Genomic DNA, 15,821 nt, shown 5'->3' with positions numbered 1-15,821 from the left:
CAACTGCTAAAGAGCAGACAGAAAAAGCTACAGTTCTATTAAATAGAAAAATAGCCCAATTAAAAAAATTAAGGCTCAGATGAACTAGACTGTACGATCTACTGGGGGATCTCTGATGTCGTTTACTCCGGCCATAAACTGTTGAAGATAAATTCTTGCACTTCAGCTGAGCTCCCTAAAATTAGTGTGCCCTGCATTGAACAAGCAATAGCAGATCGCATTAAAATATGCAGTGATTATGACCTCCCCAGCAGTTTATTGTAGATATAGGGCTCAAAGTTATAGCTTTGCCTGTCAGATACATTTGTTCCGGTTCATAGCCTGGAGATACTTTCGTGTTACTGCCGGGCATGAACACATCCTAGCTGAAGTGTTTAATCAGCCTGAAAGTTTGCGTGCCTAGCTTCTGAGACATAGAAAAACCCTCCTGTCCTAGGTTTCTCTTTTTATTTTTTATGTAACCTATCCAGTGCCGAACACTGAAGTGGTTAGTTTGCATTTGGGTGCAATGCTAAAATCAACTGTGCAGTGTTACCGAAATTTAAAGGTGCCAATGATGCCAATATTGAATGAATAAGATGCAGTTTCACCTTGTTTTCTGTCAGGTTATCAAATGCCCATTTTACTAATTTGCTAAATATACCAGAAATTAAATAATTTGTATAAACTCGGAAGAGTACTGGCCTTAATACAGATGCCTGTGGTACTCCAATATTTGCCTTCTCTGTACTGTTTTCTTTCCACTAACCTGTTGTCAATCCACATACACACACATTACCTTGCATTAGTTCAGGTGGGTAGCTGCGTCAGCATGCATAGGCTGCAAAGGAGCCAAGTAATAGGTTTTTTAAATGCTGAAAAGAGAAGAAAGAAAACGCAACGTTTCGGCCGTGGAGCCTTCTTCGGGTGTGAAGCCGAAACGTTGTGTTTTCTTTCTTCTCTTTTCAGCATGGAATAAACCTATTACATGTTCCATTACCTTGAATGCCTATTGCCTGAAGTTTTAGAATTAATCTTTTATAAGGAGTTTTATCAAATTTTATACTCTGTATCCATTACTGCTTTGTTTATTCAAAGAATTCTAACATGTTAGTTAAGCAAGACCTTCCTTTCCTAAACTGCAAAGCATGTGATATTTGCAGTGTTTTTAAGTTTTGCATTTGTGAAAGGCTGGTGGTATACACCTCCTGAAGCTGTGTTCAGTATAAAGTGTGGCAGCTGGCCACTTTTGTTTTTCGGCTGTACAGAATTTCAGATCTCTGCAGGCACCAATGCTGATGTCATTTTTTTTCATGCCAACCTGTTGAAAATGACTTACACACAGATTACAGCTGCTCCTTATCACCTTGAATACTGTTACCTATGCACTGTGCAGGCCATTGGGTAAATAAGTCATGATCGCAAACCGGCCCATGGCAGACAGGAGCCTTGCACATCTGGCCACTTTGTATCTGACTTTTGGTCTTTTTCATACAAATAGATAAGAATTAGAATTTGGGATCTGCCTTTCTAAATTCCGGCAGCACAGAAAAACAAAACCGCTTTTGTGAAATGGTCGTGCTGAATTTGTCGAAGTGGGGAGGAAGAAATTTCAAGCTCAAGCTCTTCAATAATAAACACCTTTAAGACTGGAGCCACAGTGAGATCCCTTAGTGTGTGGTATGTGTGCTTGTTCAGCCTATTAGCCCTCGAATGTTTTCTGGGCCCTGTGACAGATAGCTTTATGCTGTTCCCCAAACCTACCAGCTGAGGGCGTACTTGTGTTTTTGTAAAGGCATCTCTTTTTAAAATTTGCACTTTAGTACAGCCAATTAAATAAAAGAAGTACCCGTTTCATCAAACTGTAGGCTGGACTGTACCTAATGTGATTAAAGTCAAATAGCTGGTTCATCCAGTCTTTATTACACAAAGTTTATTTTGTCATTTTTGGTGGTTTTATAGTGACGAGCAAACATTTATCAGCCCCACACTAGAGCATAATCTTCTGATCTGCCAGACAGCTGTCCTTAATATATCCCAGAGAGTAAACGGAGACAGAAGAACATATTTTATTAAGGCCTCTGTATTTCTCAGCTAAAATAAATCAAACACAAGTACTTCATACTGACTGCACTGATGTTGTTTAAGTGGTGTGGTGAGAACTGAACAAGCAGGCTGCCGGTAATCCTGTACAGTTTTTGTGATGTTTGGTTTCTTTCATTGCATCTTTGAAGGTGTTGCTTTTACTCTCTTGATTGCATTTGATTTGAAACTCACATGTGAGATCCTGAATTTCATTACAGTACACAGTCACAGATGTATTGAAATCTCACTAATTACAATGAGATGTTTTAAGCTTAACATTTACAATCTTGTGATTTATTATAGTTTATGATGGTAGCCTATACATTCCTTTGATGTTTCATCCATGGGGATTTCTTGTTCTCTCATCTCATTTATTTTTGTCTCTGTTAGGATCCTCTGAATACCAGGGGTTCCATACCCATGTTAATTAATGCTTCATATATAAAGTTCTCTTAAACTGTTATATAAACTACACTAGTTATATAAGACATATGTAGTTATATAGTTATATATATAAGACATCATGTTATATGTCTGGCTTAATTCCATGTAGTAAAAACACAATTAAATCTTCATATTGTTTATTCTTTTTGTGTTATGTGTTCAGGAAAAGACCATGTTTGTAAGTTTGTTGGATGTGGAAGAAATGAAAAGTTCAACTATGTGGTCATGCAACTTCAGGTGAGTGGTCTTCCCTGAACAATGTTCACACTAAACAGTGTTAGTATCAGTTACTAGAGCACTAGAGGATCCATAAGTATTAGAATATCCTTTTTTGCAATCTCTGCATACAGCATACAGTTTTAACTGTAGGACTGTCACAAGACTCAGATGCCCAGAATACAGATTGTTCGACTGTGTTTGAGCACTGTCGCTGATGTTCGGGGAAAAATAGAGTTTTGTACAGGTTATGGTTGACATCAGGCTGATGCCGGCTGAATCTCCACAAAGATTAATTGTACAGCACTGTAGCCAAGCCTTCTGCATTGAGGAAGGGCATATTAAGGGAGCTGCTTGAAACAGGAACTAATTTCAGTATCTCTGCAGAAAGTAGTGCTGATGGGAGAGCTGTAATTTAGACAGATTTGGCATGTTCTGACCAAGGATTTCTCAGCAAAGTGAACAGCAGGCTGATTAATCATCACCTGCCCTGCTCCGATTGGAACAACTGCCTTTCTCCAAACCAATTTACTGAACATAAGAAGCGGGCAACTCCATTAAATCTCGCCGATAGCCAGCAAACGGGCTTTTTAATTATACATGACCGTGCATCAATATGCCAACCAAAGTGTTCTCTTGCTACCTGCTTAACTGGCCATGTAACACAAGCTGACGTGGGAAGGCAAACAGCTCACAGCTGTGGATAAATCCAGAACAAAATTGAATCTGCCGCGAGCCGTATCCTGTAGGAGTGCTCTTCAAAAGCAACTTCCTAGCCATTTAGTGCTGACATTTTCCAGACAAAGGTATGGAGTAGAAGTGGCAATGAACTATCGGAAAAACTGCTAGTAAAACAATCCAAGGAGTCAGATTTGTACTCTAAACTGTAGAAACATTTGTGCAGACAAACTCATTTCACCAGTAACAGTTGTGCTGTACAGAATATTTAGTTTTGTGAAAGAAAGTTTCAGTTGAACAAAAATGATTTTGCCACATATTTTGGTTTGTTTCTATTACAATTCAATAAGTCTACTCTGTAAAATACTCGGAAGATTTGCTTTTAGTCTAGTTACTTTCAATAGTCTAGAAATGCAGTAGAACCAATATCTCCTTCAATTATTAATGTGTTGGTGAAAGTTTTTGAAGAATGCAGGTCATCAGTGTTCAAATTTGGTTGTACTTGGCATTATTAGCTACTCTTTACACACTGTATCTTCTACTACACCATATATAAATTTAGTAAATTGCTGACTTGTTGCTAATTTTTAATAGACATCTACAATGATATACGCTAGACACCTAGGCACCTGCAATGAATGACTAATGCTAAACACTCTCTTATTTTAATTAATAATAGTATCTGAGACTAAGAGTAAGATTGAATTTAGAGGAAGAACCTGTCAGAGAGTTATGCAATGTTTCTCTTCAAAATTCAATTGCCTGCCACCAAATGCAGAGAACTCTATTTGTAGCAGGATTCTGTGCCAAGATATGTGTAGCGCCAAAGCTAAATGAGAGTGGAAATGTAAAAATGAATCTTGCCTTTTAAAGAAAAAGTAAGGAAAGGCATGTGTCGTTACCTCATCTTTCATATACTGTATGTACTGTATCATGCTTGAATGTTTTACATAGTTTTAATTTGTAGCACAGTTATACATTTCCAGAGGACCCCTATGTTTCACATCAATTACTGTCACAACATTGAGGATAATTTGGCTCAGCATTTAAAGAGAATGGTGGAATTTCTCAACACACCTTGCATATTATACAAAAGCGCATTTAACTTCTACAAGAATGTGAAACACTTCATTTTAAAATGGCAAGGTATTTTGTCTTCAGAATTGTTTTGCGATTTGGGGGGGGGGGGTTGTTTTGTAAAATTTGATTGATTTCCAAAAGTCCTAAAAGGCAAGTGTGATTGCCTTGATTAGCCTATGATCATGTTTAAATAACTATAAATATAAATTAATTAATTAATTAATTAATTCCCAAATTAAACGCATAATCCCAAATAATCATGACCGCATTGCACCTGACGTTGTTCCGAGTTAGTGTTTGGAATAACACGATCGCTGTCCAGAGTTGTGTGTGAAGAGGGGGATTCGGTAGGGTAGGGATACCCAGACACTGCGCCCCGGACATCTGTGGGGAAAATTGCCACACTCCACAGCAGCCGAGGAGTCGACCACAGTTTTGCCAATGTTTAATCGAATCGTGTTTTTTTTTTTGGGTTTCCCAGGGAAGAAACCTTGCCGACCTCAGAAGAAGTCAGCCACGCGGGACCTTCACAATGAGCACAACCCTGCGCTTAGGAAAGCAGATCTTAGAATCAATAGAAGCCATTCACTCTGTCGGGTTCCTGCACAGGGATATCAAGCCTGTATGTACCTTCCTTAATCTAAGCATTTCTTTTATTTTTTTAACCCACCTCCACCCCCCCAACTTTGGAGGACTTCTTTATTTTTTTTATTTTTTTGCACTCTCATTTTTGTTCTTATTAGACAATAACAAAAAAAAAAAACTTACATTCACAAAAGAAAATTAACTCAAAAACTTCCTACTAATATTCTTAACATCCAGTGCCATTCAAGTATGTCTCTAGTGGACCCCAAACATCCCTGTACTTATTAAGTTTCCCCTGTAAATGATCTGAAACCTTTTCAGATTTAACTCGTGATACAGCCTCTTTAATCCATTCTTTGTACAACGGTCATGTACTGTCCATCCGTTTTCGCAATATTATTTTTTTAAGCGATAATACAGAGAGTCAAAAAAGTATTTTTAGATTGAATTGCTACTTTAACCTTTGATAAATCACCAAGGTTACATGGAATGGGAGTAAGTGGAATTGAGATATGTAGGTGCCTGAGAGCTTTCCCCACTGTGGAGGTCCAGAATGACTGTATGTGCTGACAATACCATAAGTGCAATAATGATCCTTTATGTGCGTTACATTTGGAACACATTCCTGTATTGTGCCACTTCATCTTTTTCAATTTTTCTACGGTATAATAGAGTCTGTATAAAATGTTGTACTGAATCTTAGCATTTCTGATAGGAGCTCAGCCTTAGATTCAGGCTAGGATTAATCCTGACCCACATTATCAACAGGGAGGTTTAGGTTTAAATCAGTTTCCTGCAATGCAGAAAGTCCAGGCAAGACACTTGGTGTCTGTTTAGAAACAGGCATTCTGCTGATCTTGGCTCTTATGTTTAGAAAAAAGGGAATTCTACTGCAGTACCTACCTTAAAGCAATGTTTTTCAATAATTTTCGAGAGGAATGTTAATGTTACCGAAAGATCTAATTATATTGTATCTATTGTATAATTTAGGTTTATGATATGCCTAAAATGTCAAAATGCATTATATCATTATACAGATGCAGCACTACCAGTGTATTAGATTTTTGAGTTTAGCCATCATGGTTGTACCCTAGCATTAAACGAGCTGTAGTGTTTTTTAAATTGCTTATTTCTTGTCTGTGTTCCCTGCTGCTGTGGGACAGATATCCTGGGGTCCGTTTACTCACTATCCCCTAGGGTCCACGCTGCTTTGATTCTTCATGCTGTCACATACTGTACACACATCGCTAGAACCTCTGGATCAGTCAGGCAATCAGGAGGAAAGGCTGTATAGTGCTTTTCAAGATACTAATTTTGACCAGAAGTCCCAAGACAGCAAAGGTGTTTACATTTCTATGATTGACCAGGACATTACTGTGTACCAGTGAAAGACACACTGTCTGCTTTTGTTAATTGAAAAACATTACATAAAAACATTTTCCAAAGAATGCATGCAGAATATCTTTTTCTCCTGCTGTCTTTATCTCAATATATGTTGCTCCTGCATGAGAAATTGAGAAATTGTTATTTTCTTTACCATTATAAATGCCTTTCTTTGGATATGTGGATTTATGAGGAATGTATTATTGGAATGATTAAGATTCTCTCAAATCAATTCCTTAATTAATATGAGATTTGTTGAGTGTTTGATTGATGAGAGCTCTTGCTGTGCTGAATGGATTGTCTTCTCTTTTCCAGTCTAACTTTGCAATGGGACGGCTCCCCTCAACATACAGAAAATGCTACATGTTAGACTTTGGTCTTGCACGACAATACACCAACACTAATGGAGAAGTCAGACCTGTAAGTAACTGCTGTTTCAGTCGTGGCTCTTGCTAGCTGTATAACGTGCTATTTTCATTTTTACTATTGAGTTGGCTCACGTCACATTGCCTTAGCTTTCTCATGGATTTAGTACCAGATAATATAAAAAATGATTCAAGCACAGTTACAGGAATTCAGAGCTTTGAAATCACACCACTTCACCATAGAACTTTTGGTTTAGGAGTAATTTCAAAAAGTGTGTGCAAAAACTTGTGCCATAAAAAAAAAAAACTGTTAAGAAGCTATTGTAGTTTAGGAACTGAAATTGAATGTTGAAAGTTTTTAGCTGTGAATATTAAAGAAATGGATTAATCTGGTTTGAGAAAATGTGTATTTGTCAAAAAATATGTTGTGTTGTGTCTGAAAGACAATTTGTCTGTAATTTATAGAAGTGTTAGACAAACTGCTTTCTTCTGATCTGAGTTAGGTATGTAATCTGATTGCTAGGATTTAAAAAGACTTCTCATTTTCCTGCCTACCCAGTTTTCAAGAGGAAAACCTAAGCCATATTACACTCATGATGAGTTACTAATGACAAACATAAATCCTTAATGTATATCATATGAAAACATTTTTGACTTCACTAGCTTTAATGAGCAATGTGCACTTTATTTGCAGAATAACTGGAGGCAAAAAATGCATTGCAGCTCTATTTGTTTCCCAATGTTCTGATGTTTTAGAAAAACATTATAAATGTATAGAAACTGGAAAGTGTGTTGTACTGAGAGTTAGTATAACTGACTCAGCTGTACAGCATCCTCGGCAACATATGGCAAATTCTAATGTTTCTTGTAAGGAGGATATTACGCAGTTCTCTTTACAGTCTGTACGTTGAATTCTTCCATCTGGAAGTTAGTCCAGATCCAGATCAGTTAGTAACAAATTGCAGCTATTATTTATTAGTTTCATAGAGAAAGACGTGCTATAGTCTTATTACGCAACAGCAATAGGTCTCGTGTGTGGTTTAGTTTCATAGGGCGTCTAGTTTTATAATGACTGGTTGTTTAATGACAGTGTCTGTCTTGAAAAACAGTTGTGTGTGTTGTTGCCTGTGACTAACTACCCGGTATAAGTAAGTCCGCTAAATAAAAAAAAAACACCGTACCATCAGAGAAGGACCAAAGGAAGTGCAGGTTTATTAAAAGAAACCAAACCAAAAAGTGCAAAAAGAAAAACACCATGATGGGAAAAAACCCAACCAAAAACATTATACCACCAAGTCCTGGTTATATACTATAAGCCCCACCCCCAGTCCTCTTGATAGATAGGATAACCTCCATTTAAAGGGATGGGTCTACAAGCTCTGTGACCTGACACAAGATGAAGGAGCAGATCAGTGCAAGACATTGTGAATCCACAACAGGTAAAAGACAAAAATATATATATCATACAGAAATAACATAGCAATTGATACTTATAAAACTATATACTGTGCAAACGTCCTGTGACAGGCCACAAAGGGCTTGTGACAATGGTCTAACACAGCCCCTCATCACATTGTCCTTGGTGATAAGACAGTACTGTGGGTGAGCTAGGAAAGCAGGCACTAGCCCACTAATCCATTTTTTCTGCAACATTTTGTGTGTGTCAGTCTCACTCCATTTTACCAGAACCTAAGAATGATCACACAGGGCACCAGTGTATTTGTTTTTGATAGAAAGAAAGGACCTACTCAGGGAACAAAGTAAAGTCTGAGTTAGTGACATTCATTTCCGCTGACCTTTTAAAGCATCAGAACCATATTCTGTTTTCATCCACCTTAGTGGTTTTGCTAAACCGAGCTGAAAAAAGATACGAATCCCTTGACCAATTGATTTGTTAGCTTTGAGTGCTCAGTCATGCAGGAAAAACTGTTTTAACAAGCTACCGTATCATACATTGAGACAGAAGTGTAATTATTCTTGCAAGTGGTGAACGGAAATCATGTTTGCTAAACAAGTATTTAATTATGCCATCAGTTTAATTATCAGAAAGGACTACTTGTTTCTTCAAGACTGTAAATGAATTTGCACTATACATAAATTACTCCACGTTCTGAATTGGAATTTGGTCAAAATTGAAAGGTTTTCAAAAAGGTTGTTGATCAAAACACCCAAAGAAGACACAGTGTTTCTTGATGAAAAATGATTAGATGATTCTGACTTGAATCATAAAGATAATGAGCACTTTGGATGAGAACTGCTTGAGATAATCAGTCAGATAGTGAATTTCCAGTGCAGATCCATTAACGATACATTGATTGTGATTTGTTTTTCCTCGTTTTTATATCTCAGATGCAGTAAAAAAAATTGTTAATTGTTTTCTATAGTTATTCCCAATGAACACTTGCAGATGCTGTATTTTGAAATTTATTTTATTAGGAAAGTAGAGTAGTAGAGTCCTTATTTCCCTCACGGTCAACCGATACACTGCAAATTCAATGAAATGTCAACAACTTTGGATCAAAGCATCAGGCAAATTATTTAATAGTGTAATACTAATGAATGACCACAGTTTGTCCTCATGCAATCATAATTGTCTTAATTTAAGCATCTGATCAAGGGGACTGTATGTTTGGAGATATAATCATAATCATTCTTACTTCTGTTGTGCAGTTACATTTTCTTTGCAAACAAATGTGCTGGTTTAATGTTGGATTAAGTTCCGATTTTTTTTTATGGTGATGTTAAGAAATAGAAATAAATGACATTTGTATGTATGAAAAAACAGTTTTTTAAAACTGTTTTTCTCTAATCCTATTTGAGATGAAATATGGATTTTTTTGGCTTGTTTCCAATTGGCTCTTGCTTTGATATCAGTAGGGAATATGGATTTTTGTGGTGTATATCATAGCATTATGTGTTATCTTAAACAATACTGTGTTTACAGTTTCAAAATTTGGTCTATACTCGGATTGGCTGAGTCAATTGTGTTTTCATATTTATTCTATTGTTTTACAATCTGTCTGTTCCCCTAATGGAACAAATTCACATTCTCTTGATGGTACTGGTGGCAGAAGGCAGTTCAATCAGGACATTATGATAGCATATGTAAGCATGTGCATTCAAGAATTCTCCTTAATTTTCACCAAGCTATTCACAAGGTGGTTTTGGAATTTCAACTGTAAAGCATTTCACATGTAACTCAATGAAGGGAACAGTCAAAGATTTGAAAATGCATCTTATTATGTAAATGTGATTGGTCGCAAAATAAAAATGGAAATGTCCCTCTCACTTTGCCATTCTAGTTTGGTGTTCAGTTTGTAACAGCTCTCTTACATTAAGAAGGTATCCTAGTGATAATTCTTCATACTTGGTGTGGTTGCAATTGAGAAGCACTCAGAGTGTTGTAAGCAAGACAAAATAAATGTGGCATCTGTCAGAATAAAAATGTGTTGTGCCATGTTATGACAGATAATGGAAGCAAGAAGCATTATCTCTTGTGTGTTGTACTTTGTCGGAGAGCGGGTTGAGATCTGAGATCTGGATGTTGCCTGGGTCTTGTTACTAAGCAACTGAGCCTGGGATTCAGCTCAGCAGCAGGGGAGGCAGGGCTGATATTGGTCAGGCAGGGTCCTCTCAGAGCCTGGGTACCTGTAGGCTCTCAGCGATGTCAGAGAGGGACGCGCCTCTTTCCTCCATTCTGAACTGAACCTCCTGTATGTTGCTGCCGAGCCTGTAGTGTGTCAAACGTTGATGGACGGTCAGATTGGAGCAGCCTGTCGGCACCTCCTCCTGTGACCGAAATACACAACTGATTCCAAACTGTGTGGTGTGTATCTGAATGTTGAAAAAAAATGGTTGTATTTCCAACTACAGTAATTTCCCAAGTAGGTGTGAGTGTGGGCGGAATGGTGGCTCTGTGGCTCAGGATCTGCGCCCGTGGCTGGAAGGTTGCCCGTTCAAATCCCGCAGCTGGCAGAGAAATCCTACTCCGTTGGGCCCGTGAGCAAGGCTCTTAACCTCAGCTGCTCCAGGAACACTGTACAATGGCTGACCCTGCGCTCTGACCCCCAGCTTCTCTCCCTGTCTGTGTGTCTCATGGAGAGCAAGCTGGGGTATGCGAAAAGACAAATTCCTAATACAAGAAATTGTATATAGCCAATAAAGTGAACTTATCTTCTAGTGTATCATCCTGAATTATTAAACTCCACTTATTCACTTATTAGGCTTTTCATTCTTTAAAAAAGGTCCAGACCAGGGTCACTGGCTCATTAGTCCAGAGCTCATCCTGGTTTCTGTAGCGTGGACTCCCTACCTGGGTGGGATTATCCCCCAATAGTTCTGGTCCCCTCTTATAAAGATGGGTGGACTAACTGGAGTACTGTACAGTACAACACTCAAGGTCCAACAGCAGTTTTTGCACCAGGGTCTGTCAGTTCCAAAGGCTTATCCACTACACTACACTACCACATTTTTGTAGTGTTAAACACATACAATATTACCTGAAGCTAGTATAATAGGAAATGAATATTTATAGTTCCTTTGCCATGCATTTGTTATGTTGCTTATTTTACAATACTTATGAATACTTGCTGTCTAAGTCTTGGTGATATCAGTGTCTTCATCCCAATCATTTTACATTTTCTTCTGAGAGCTGCGTTGTGAGATGAATGTTTGATTCAGTGGGTGATGTACAGGGTTTTTGTGTGTGTGTGTGTTTCTTGTAGCTGACTCAGCTGCTCTTCATTGATTAGGAATGCAAGCCTCTAGTGATTCGTCCTGCACTGCAGCAGTGTTCTCAAGCCATGATAAACTGAGGAAGTGGCAAATCATTCAGTGGAAAATGACCTTCGTCAAATAGTATAAATGACACTGAAGGCAAAGAGGGGAGAGATTTTAAACTACAGGCTCTACTTTCTCATCTTGTGCAGGCAACCCACTGCAAATTAATAAAACATGTTTGGAATATTAAATTTTTAAAATATTTTTATATTAGAGACATTTTTACTGGTGAAGCCTATATACTGTATATAATTGAATGGTCAATTGATGGGCATTGGCAAATGCACTAATTATCGGGGTTGAGAGCTAACCGTGTTCAGTTCATCCAACCAAAATTTAATTCATTTCACCCATCTGCGAGCTGCCATTCTGTGCTTGATGATAACTTCCTGCTTCCTGCTTCTGACCTGTGGTATCTCACCAGCAAGTACCAGTTTCTAAATTGCCACCGGTGGGCGGGTTGAGGTTGGTCTTTAACCTGGGTCTGACATGATTTTCGATGTCCAGCAAAGTGTTTCCACTGTCCATCGCCCAGTCTGCAATGGAGCGTCAATCTGATGCTTGCATAACCCGTATTAGGTTCCTCAATTTTTGTGCAGCATAAAGCTCTGCATTATTTCACTGCATTTTCTGTGTGGAACATTTGGCACCAGTGGTGATTAGCAATAGAATGTAGCATTAGTTACTATAGCAACACTTGTGCAGTATATCTCTGCAGAAAATAAAATGGGGCGGAACTATGATGCTTTTGGATTCCATTAGACTGCACGGAAAATACCAGTTTTTCATCATTTTATTTGAATACTTCTTGGTCTGAATTCACTTAAGAGACAGGGCTTAATATTCTGTACACTGACACTTTTTGAGTGTAAAACAAGCAGTAGAGGTATTTTAATTAGCATCAGGCAGGGCTGACCTTTGTCTAGGAGTTGTGATTATTTGCCTGAAGAGTACCAGCTGTTTAAATGTTGCTGGAATTCAGCTTTGTTTCGACACGATCACACAGTTTACTTAAATAGAGAGATTAATAGATCGGACAGAATGTATGTAGTGTGACAACACTGTAACACAACAAAACGCTGTAAATATTGCATTGTAAAACTCGTTACCATATTCCTAATTAGATAGAACACCTAATTTTTTGAAGTCATACTAAATGGTAATTCTTCTCATTCAGTCATTAAGTTACCTTAAGATTAGAGAAGAACATATTATTGTCACTGCATTGCAGTTAAATGTTTTGTCCTAAATGGTACTGGATAGAAAATACGTGGTCCTGTTTGAATGTTTTTAGTGTTTTAGTTTTAGATGCCTAATGACATAAATACCTGTATCTCTTTTAGAAGGACGCTCTTGTAAAGTTTTTTTCTCTTTACCAGCACTGAAATCATTGTGTTTGGACGAAAAGGGCTTGTTTATCTCTGATGATTTTACTGTATTCAAACATGAATTTGGAAGACCTATCATTTATTCATAGCAAAAAAAATAATTCAAAGTGTGGAAATAGGGTTGCACGTGCCTTCAGAGTTTAAAAGAGTTCGAATGCCAAAGGAACTGGGAAAAGCTTTTGTAGTCAGAATAACTTTCATTTTTCTGTTTGAAATTCATTTTGAATTTGAAGGACAGACCCCAAATTATATTATAAACAAAAATAATAAAAAGTTGAAAATACAGTAGAATAAAAGGCACAGCATACAGTACCACATAAAAAGCTCCTTTTCTGAAGAGTGACCATTTTTCTTCTTTGAAGAGTACATTTCAAGACCAAGTTTGGTTTCCAATTTCTTGTTTGTTCCCAAAGACGGGAAACTTCAGTATCTCACTGTGAAATAGTATTTAAATGTTTATTAGTGTTTCTTTCTTGGAGACTTGTTCTTGTTGTTTAGTATGGCGATGCAGCTGGAACATATACAGGTTCATATTATAAAGGTTTTATAGCCTTATACTTTTGCACAGTTTCATGTGAATAAAAACAGTTTTATAACTAAATTAATCACATCCTTCTGGGATTCACTGATGTACTGTAATTGTTCTGAGTCCATCTCTGGTGTTGTCTCTGGTTAGACATTTGCTGCAGGATGTAAATATTCCAGAAAAAGTAGCTTCTGAAAAAATTCTTTCCAACACGAAACGCGAATAGGGTGCACACCTATGAGCTAAATTACTTTTGCCTTTTCCAGATCCGGAATGTTTGTTCAAAAGCTATTCTTTCTCGAACAGCAGGGCTAATAGGTTAGCAGAGACAGAGCAACAAGCTGAAAGTGAAAGAAGGGAAAAGAAAGATTACTTCATATGTTTTAAGTAACAGCAATGCATTATTTTATGGTTCATCAGCCTTATCTTCTATATTTATATATCTATATTCATCAAAATATCTTCACCTCCTGATTTGGTTTTCTCTATTGTTTTGCAGTTATTCTGTTTTCTCACACAGTGGTGATTTTGTTTCTCCTTTTGTTCTTGTGTTTTACAGTTCCTTTTGGCCTTTTATTTTGAAGCGCATGCTTGACCTGTTGCTCCCATCACAGTCACTGTTTCACAGAGTAACATTGTGAGTGTGATGTCACTGAGCTTTCCTTTTCGTACTGCTGGGCAGGGCTCTCATCAGGGATTTCATCCAGTGGGTGGCAGGGGGGAGCACAGTCTGCAGACTTAAAAGCATCCTTAAGAGCAATCTGCTGCACGCTGATACCTCAATAACTGGTTTGTGCAGACAGCTGGTACAGTGAGCAGCAGTTTCAGCTGCTACAGTGTTATGGATGAAACAAGTACAATCCTCAATGCTTTTTACTGGTATGAAAACAGCTGGAGCAACACCTGACACACCAAACACCTGAGCAATCAGCTGTGGCTTATACTGTAATGTCACTGAATCTAGACTCCAAAGTTTTACGTGGATAGGTCGAGAAATGTTTGCCCATGTTTCCTTGCAAGGGTGAGTTTTGTCAGATGAATAGGGTGCAGGCAGCAGGGTGTTACAGCCCCCCCCCCAGAGTCCTGTCTGCGTCTGTCTGGGCAATGTGCGCAGGAGCTCCAGTTCACCGCACTGCCACCCCTGCGTGTGCAGAGCTGTTGTGGCTCAAAAAGCATCCAGCAGTTTCTTCTTGAAAACAGTTCTAGTTCTGGGCACGAGTCACCAATTCTGATCGCCAGAGCGTGCTTGGATTTCGGCTTTTGTTATTTCCACGATTCAGAATATTTTTGGGAGTGTAGGGTTGGTCTGTTCACACTACGTTGCCACCAAATATTTGAAGTCAAGTGTCAATCTTCAAATTTGAAAATTTAGCAATAGACACCCCCTGTTGAAAATAACTGTATACTGCGGATGCCATAGTATAACGGATCTTTAACGTGAGGAAGTGTTTTAATGTGTTAATAGTCAAATTTGGAATCACCTAATATTTTAATACTTGTTGAGATCAGAAAGTGAACACTTATAACAGAGTTATAAATTAATTTTTATTCTAAAGCTTAATGTGCTTTAACAGATATATATGCCAATCTGTAATCTATGATTTTAAATGTCAAACAGCACACTAGCCCCTGGTGAGATCCCTGGTGAGATCCCTGGCGAGACCTTAATGTTTGTTTTGATTTGTTTTAGTTGGGAAGTTTCTTTTTAAGTTTAATTCATTTCATTTACTTTACACAGAAAGAAACAGGTTAACATTGTCATACTTGTAATAAGTGCAAATAAACACATCACAGTTATTGAAGCAAAATATTAAACATTTCATTGAAAGTAGCATCAGACAACTGATCCAGACATGTAAGGACACCTGCAGTAAGTGTTTAGTTAACAAAACAGGTCCCAGTTACTCTCTGTTAGAAAAATTCTTCTAAAGTATGACTTAATGTGTAGTTAAACATAATAATGTTTGTTTGACTATTTAAAAGTGTACATTGTATTCTTTTCTCCTTTTAGCCTAGAAATGTTGCAGGATTTCGGGGAACAGTTCGCTATGCTTCAGTTAATGCACATAAAAATAAAGTAAGTATCTTTTATTTATTTCTTCAATCAGGAGACAACCAAAGACGTTTAATTTGCACTTGTGCCTAGTTAACTATCTGTACAAATTCATAATACAGAACAGCCTGTTCTTCTTTTCTTTAATGCCCTTTTGTTTGTGGTATTGTACTTTAAGGAGAGGAGTACTTAATTTTTTCTGATAGTGAGACAGATACTCGGAACACTAAGAGAGTTTTAAATACAGCCTTTCTCCCACC

General features: G+C 37.7%; 1 protein-coding gene across 1 annotated transcript in view; it reads left to right on the top strand.

Annotated features, from left to right (window-relative positions):
- The window catches only part of LOC102682254 (tau-tubulin kinase 1), a 60,339-nt gene that overhangs the window by 11,511 nt on the left and 33,007 nt on the right, over nucleotides 1-15,821 (top strand). The window contains exons 4-7 of the mRNA XM_069179853.1: nucleotides 2,672-2,745; nucleotides 4,964-5,104; nucleotides 6,766-6,870; nucleotides 15,520-15,585. Of these exons, the coding sequence (XP_069035954.1) occupies nucleotides 2,672-2,745; nucleotides 4,964-5,104; nucleotides 6,766-6,870; nucleotides 15,520-15,585 (386 nt within the window). The remainder of the gene's footprint in view (nucleotides 1-2,671; nucleotides 2,746-4,963; nucleotides 5,105-6,765; nucleotides 6,871-15,519; nucleotides 15,586-15,821) is intronic.

Source organism: Lepisosteus oculatus, chromosome 17 (genome assembly GCF_040954835.1).
Source record: "Lepisosteus oculatus isolate fLepOcu1 chromosome 17, fLepOcu1.hap2, whole genome shotgun sequence".
Lineage (NCBI taxonomy): Eukaryota > Metazoa > Chordata > Actinopteri > Semionotiformes > Lepisosteidae > Lepisosteus > Lepisosteus oculatus.
Note: the sequence above shows the minus strand (reverse complement) of the source record. Positions and strands in the feature narration are given on the sequence as shown.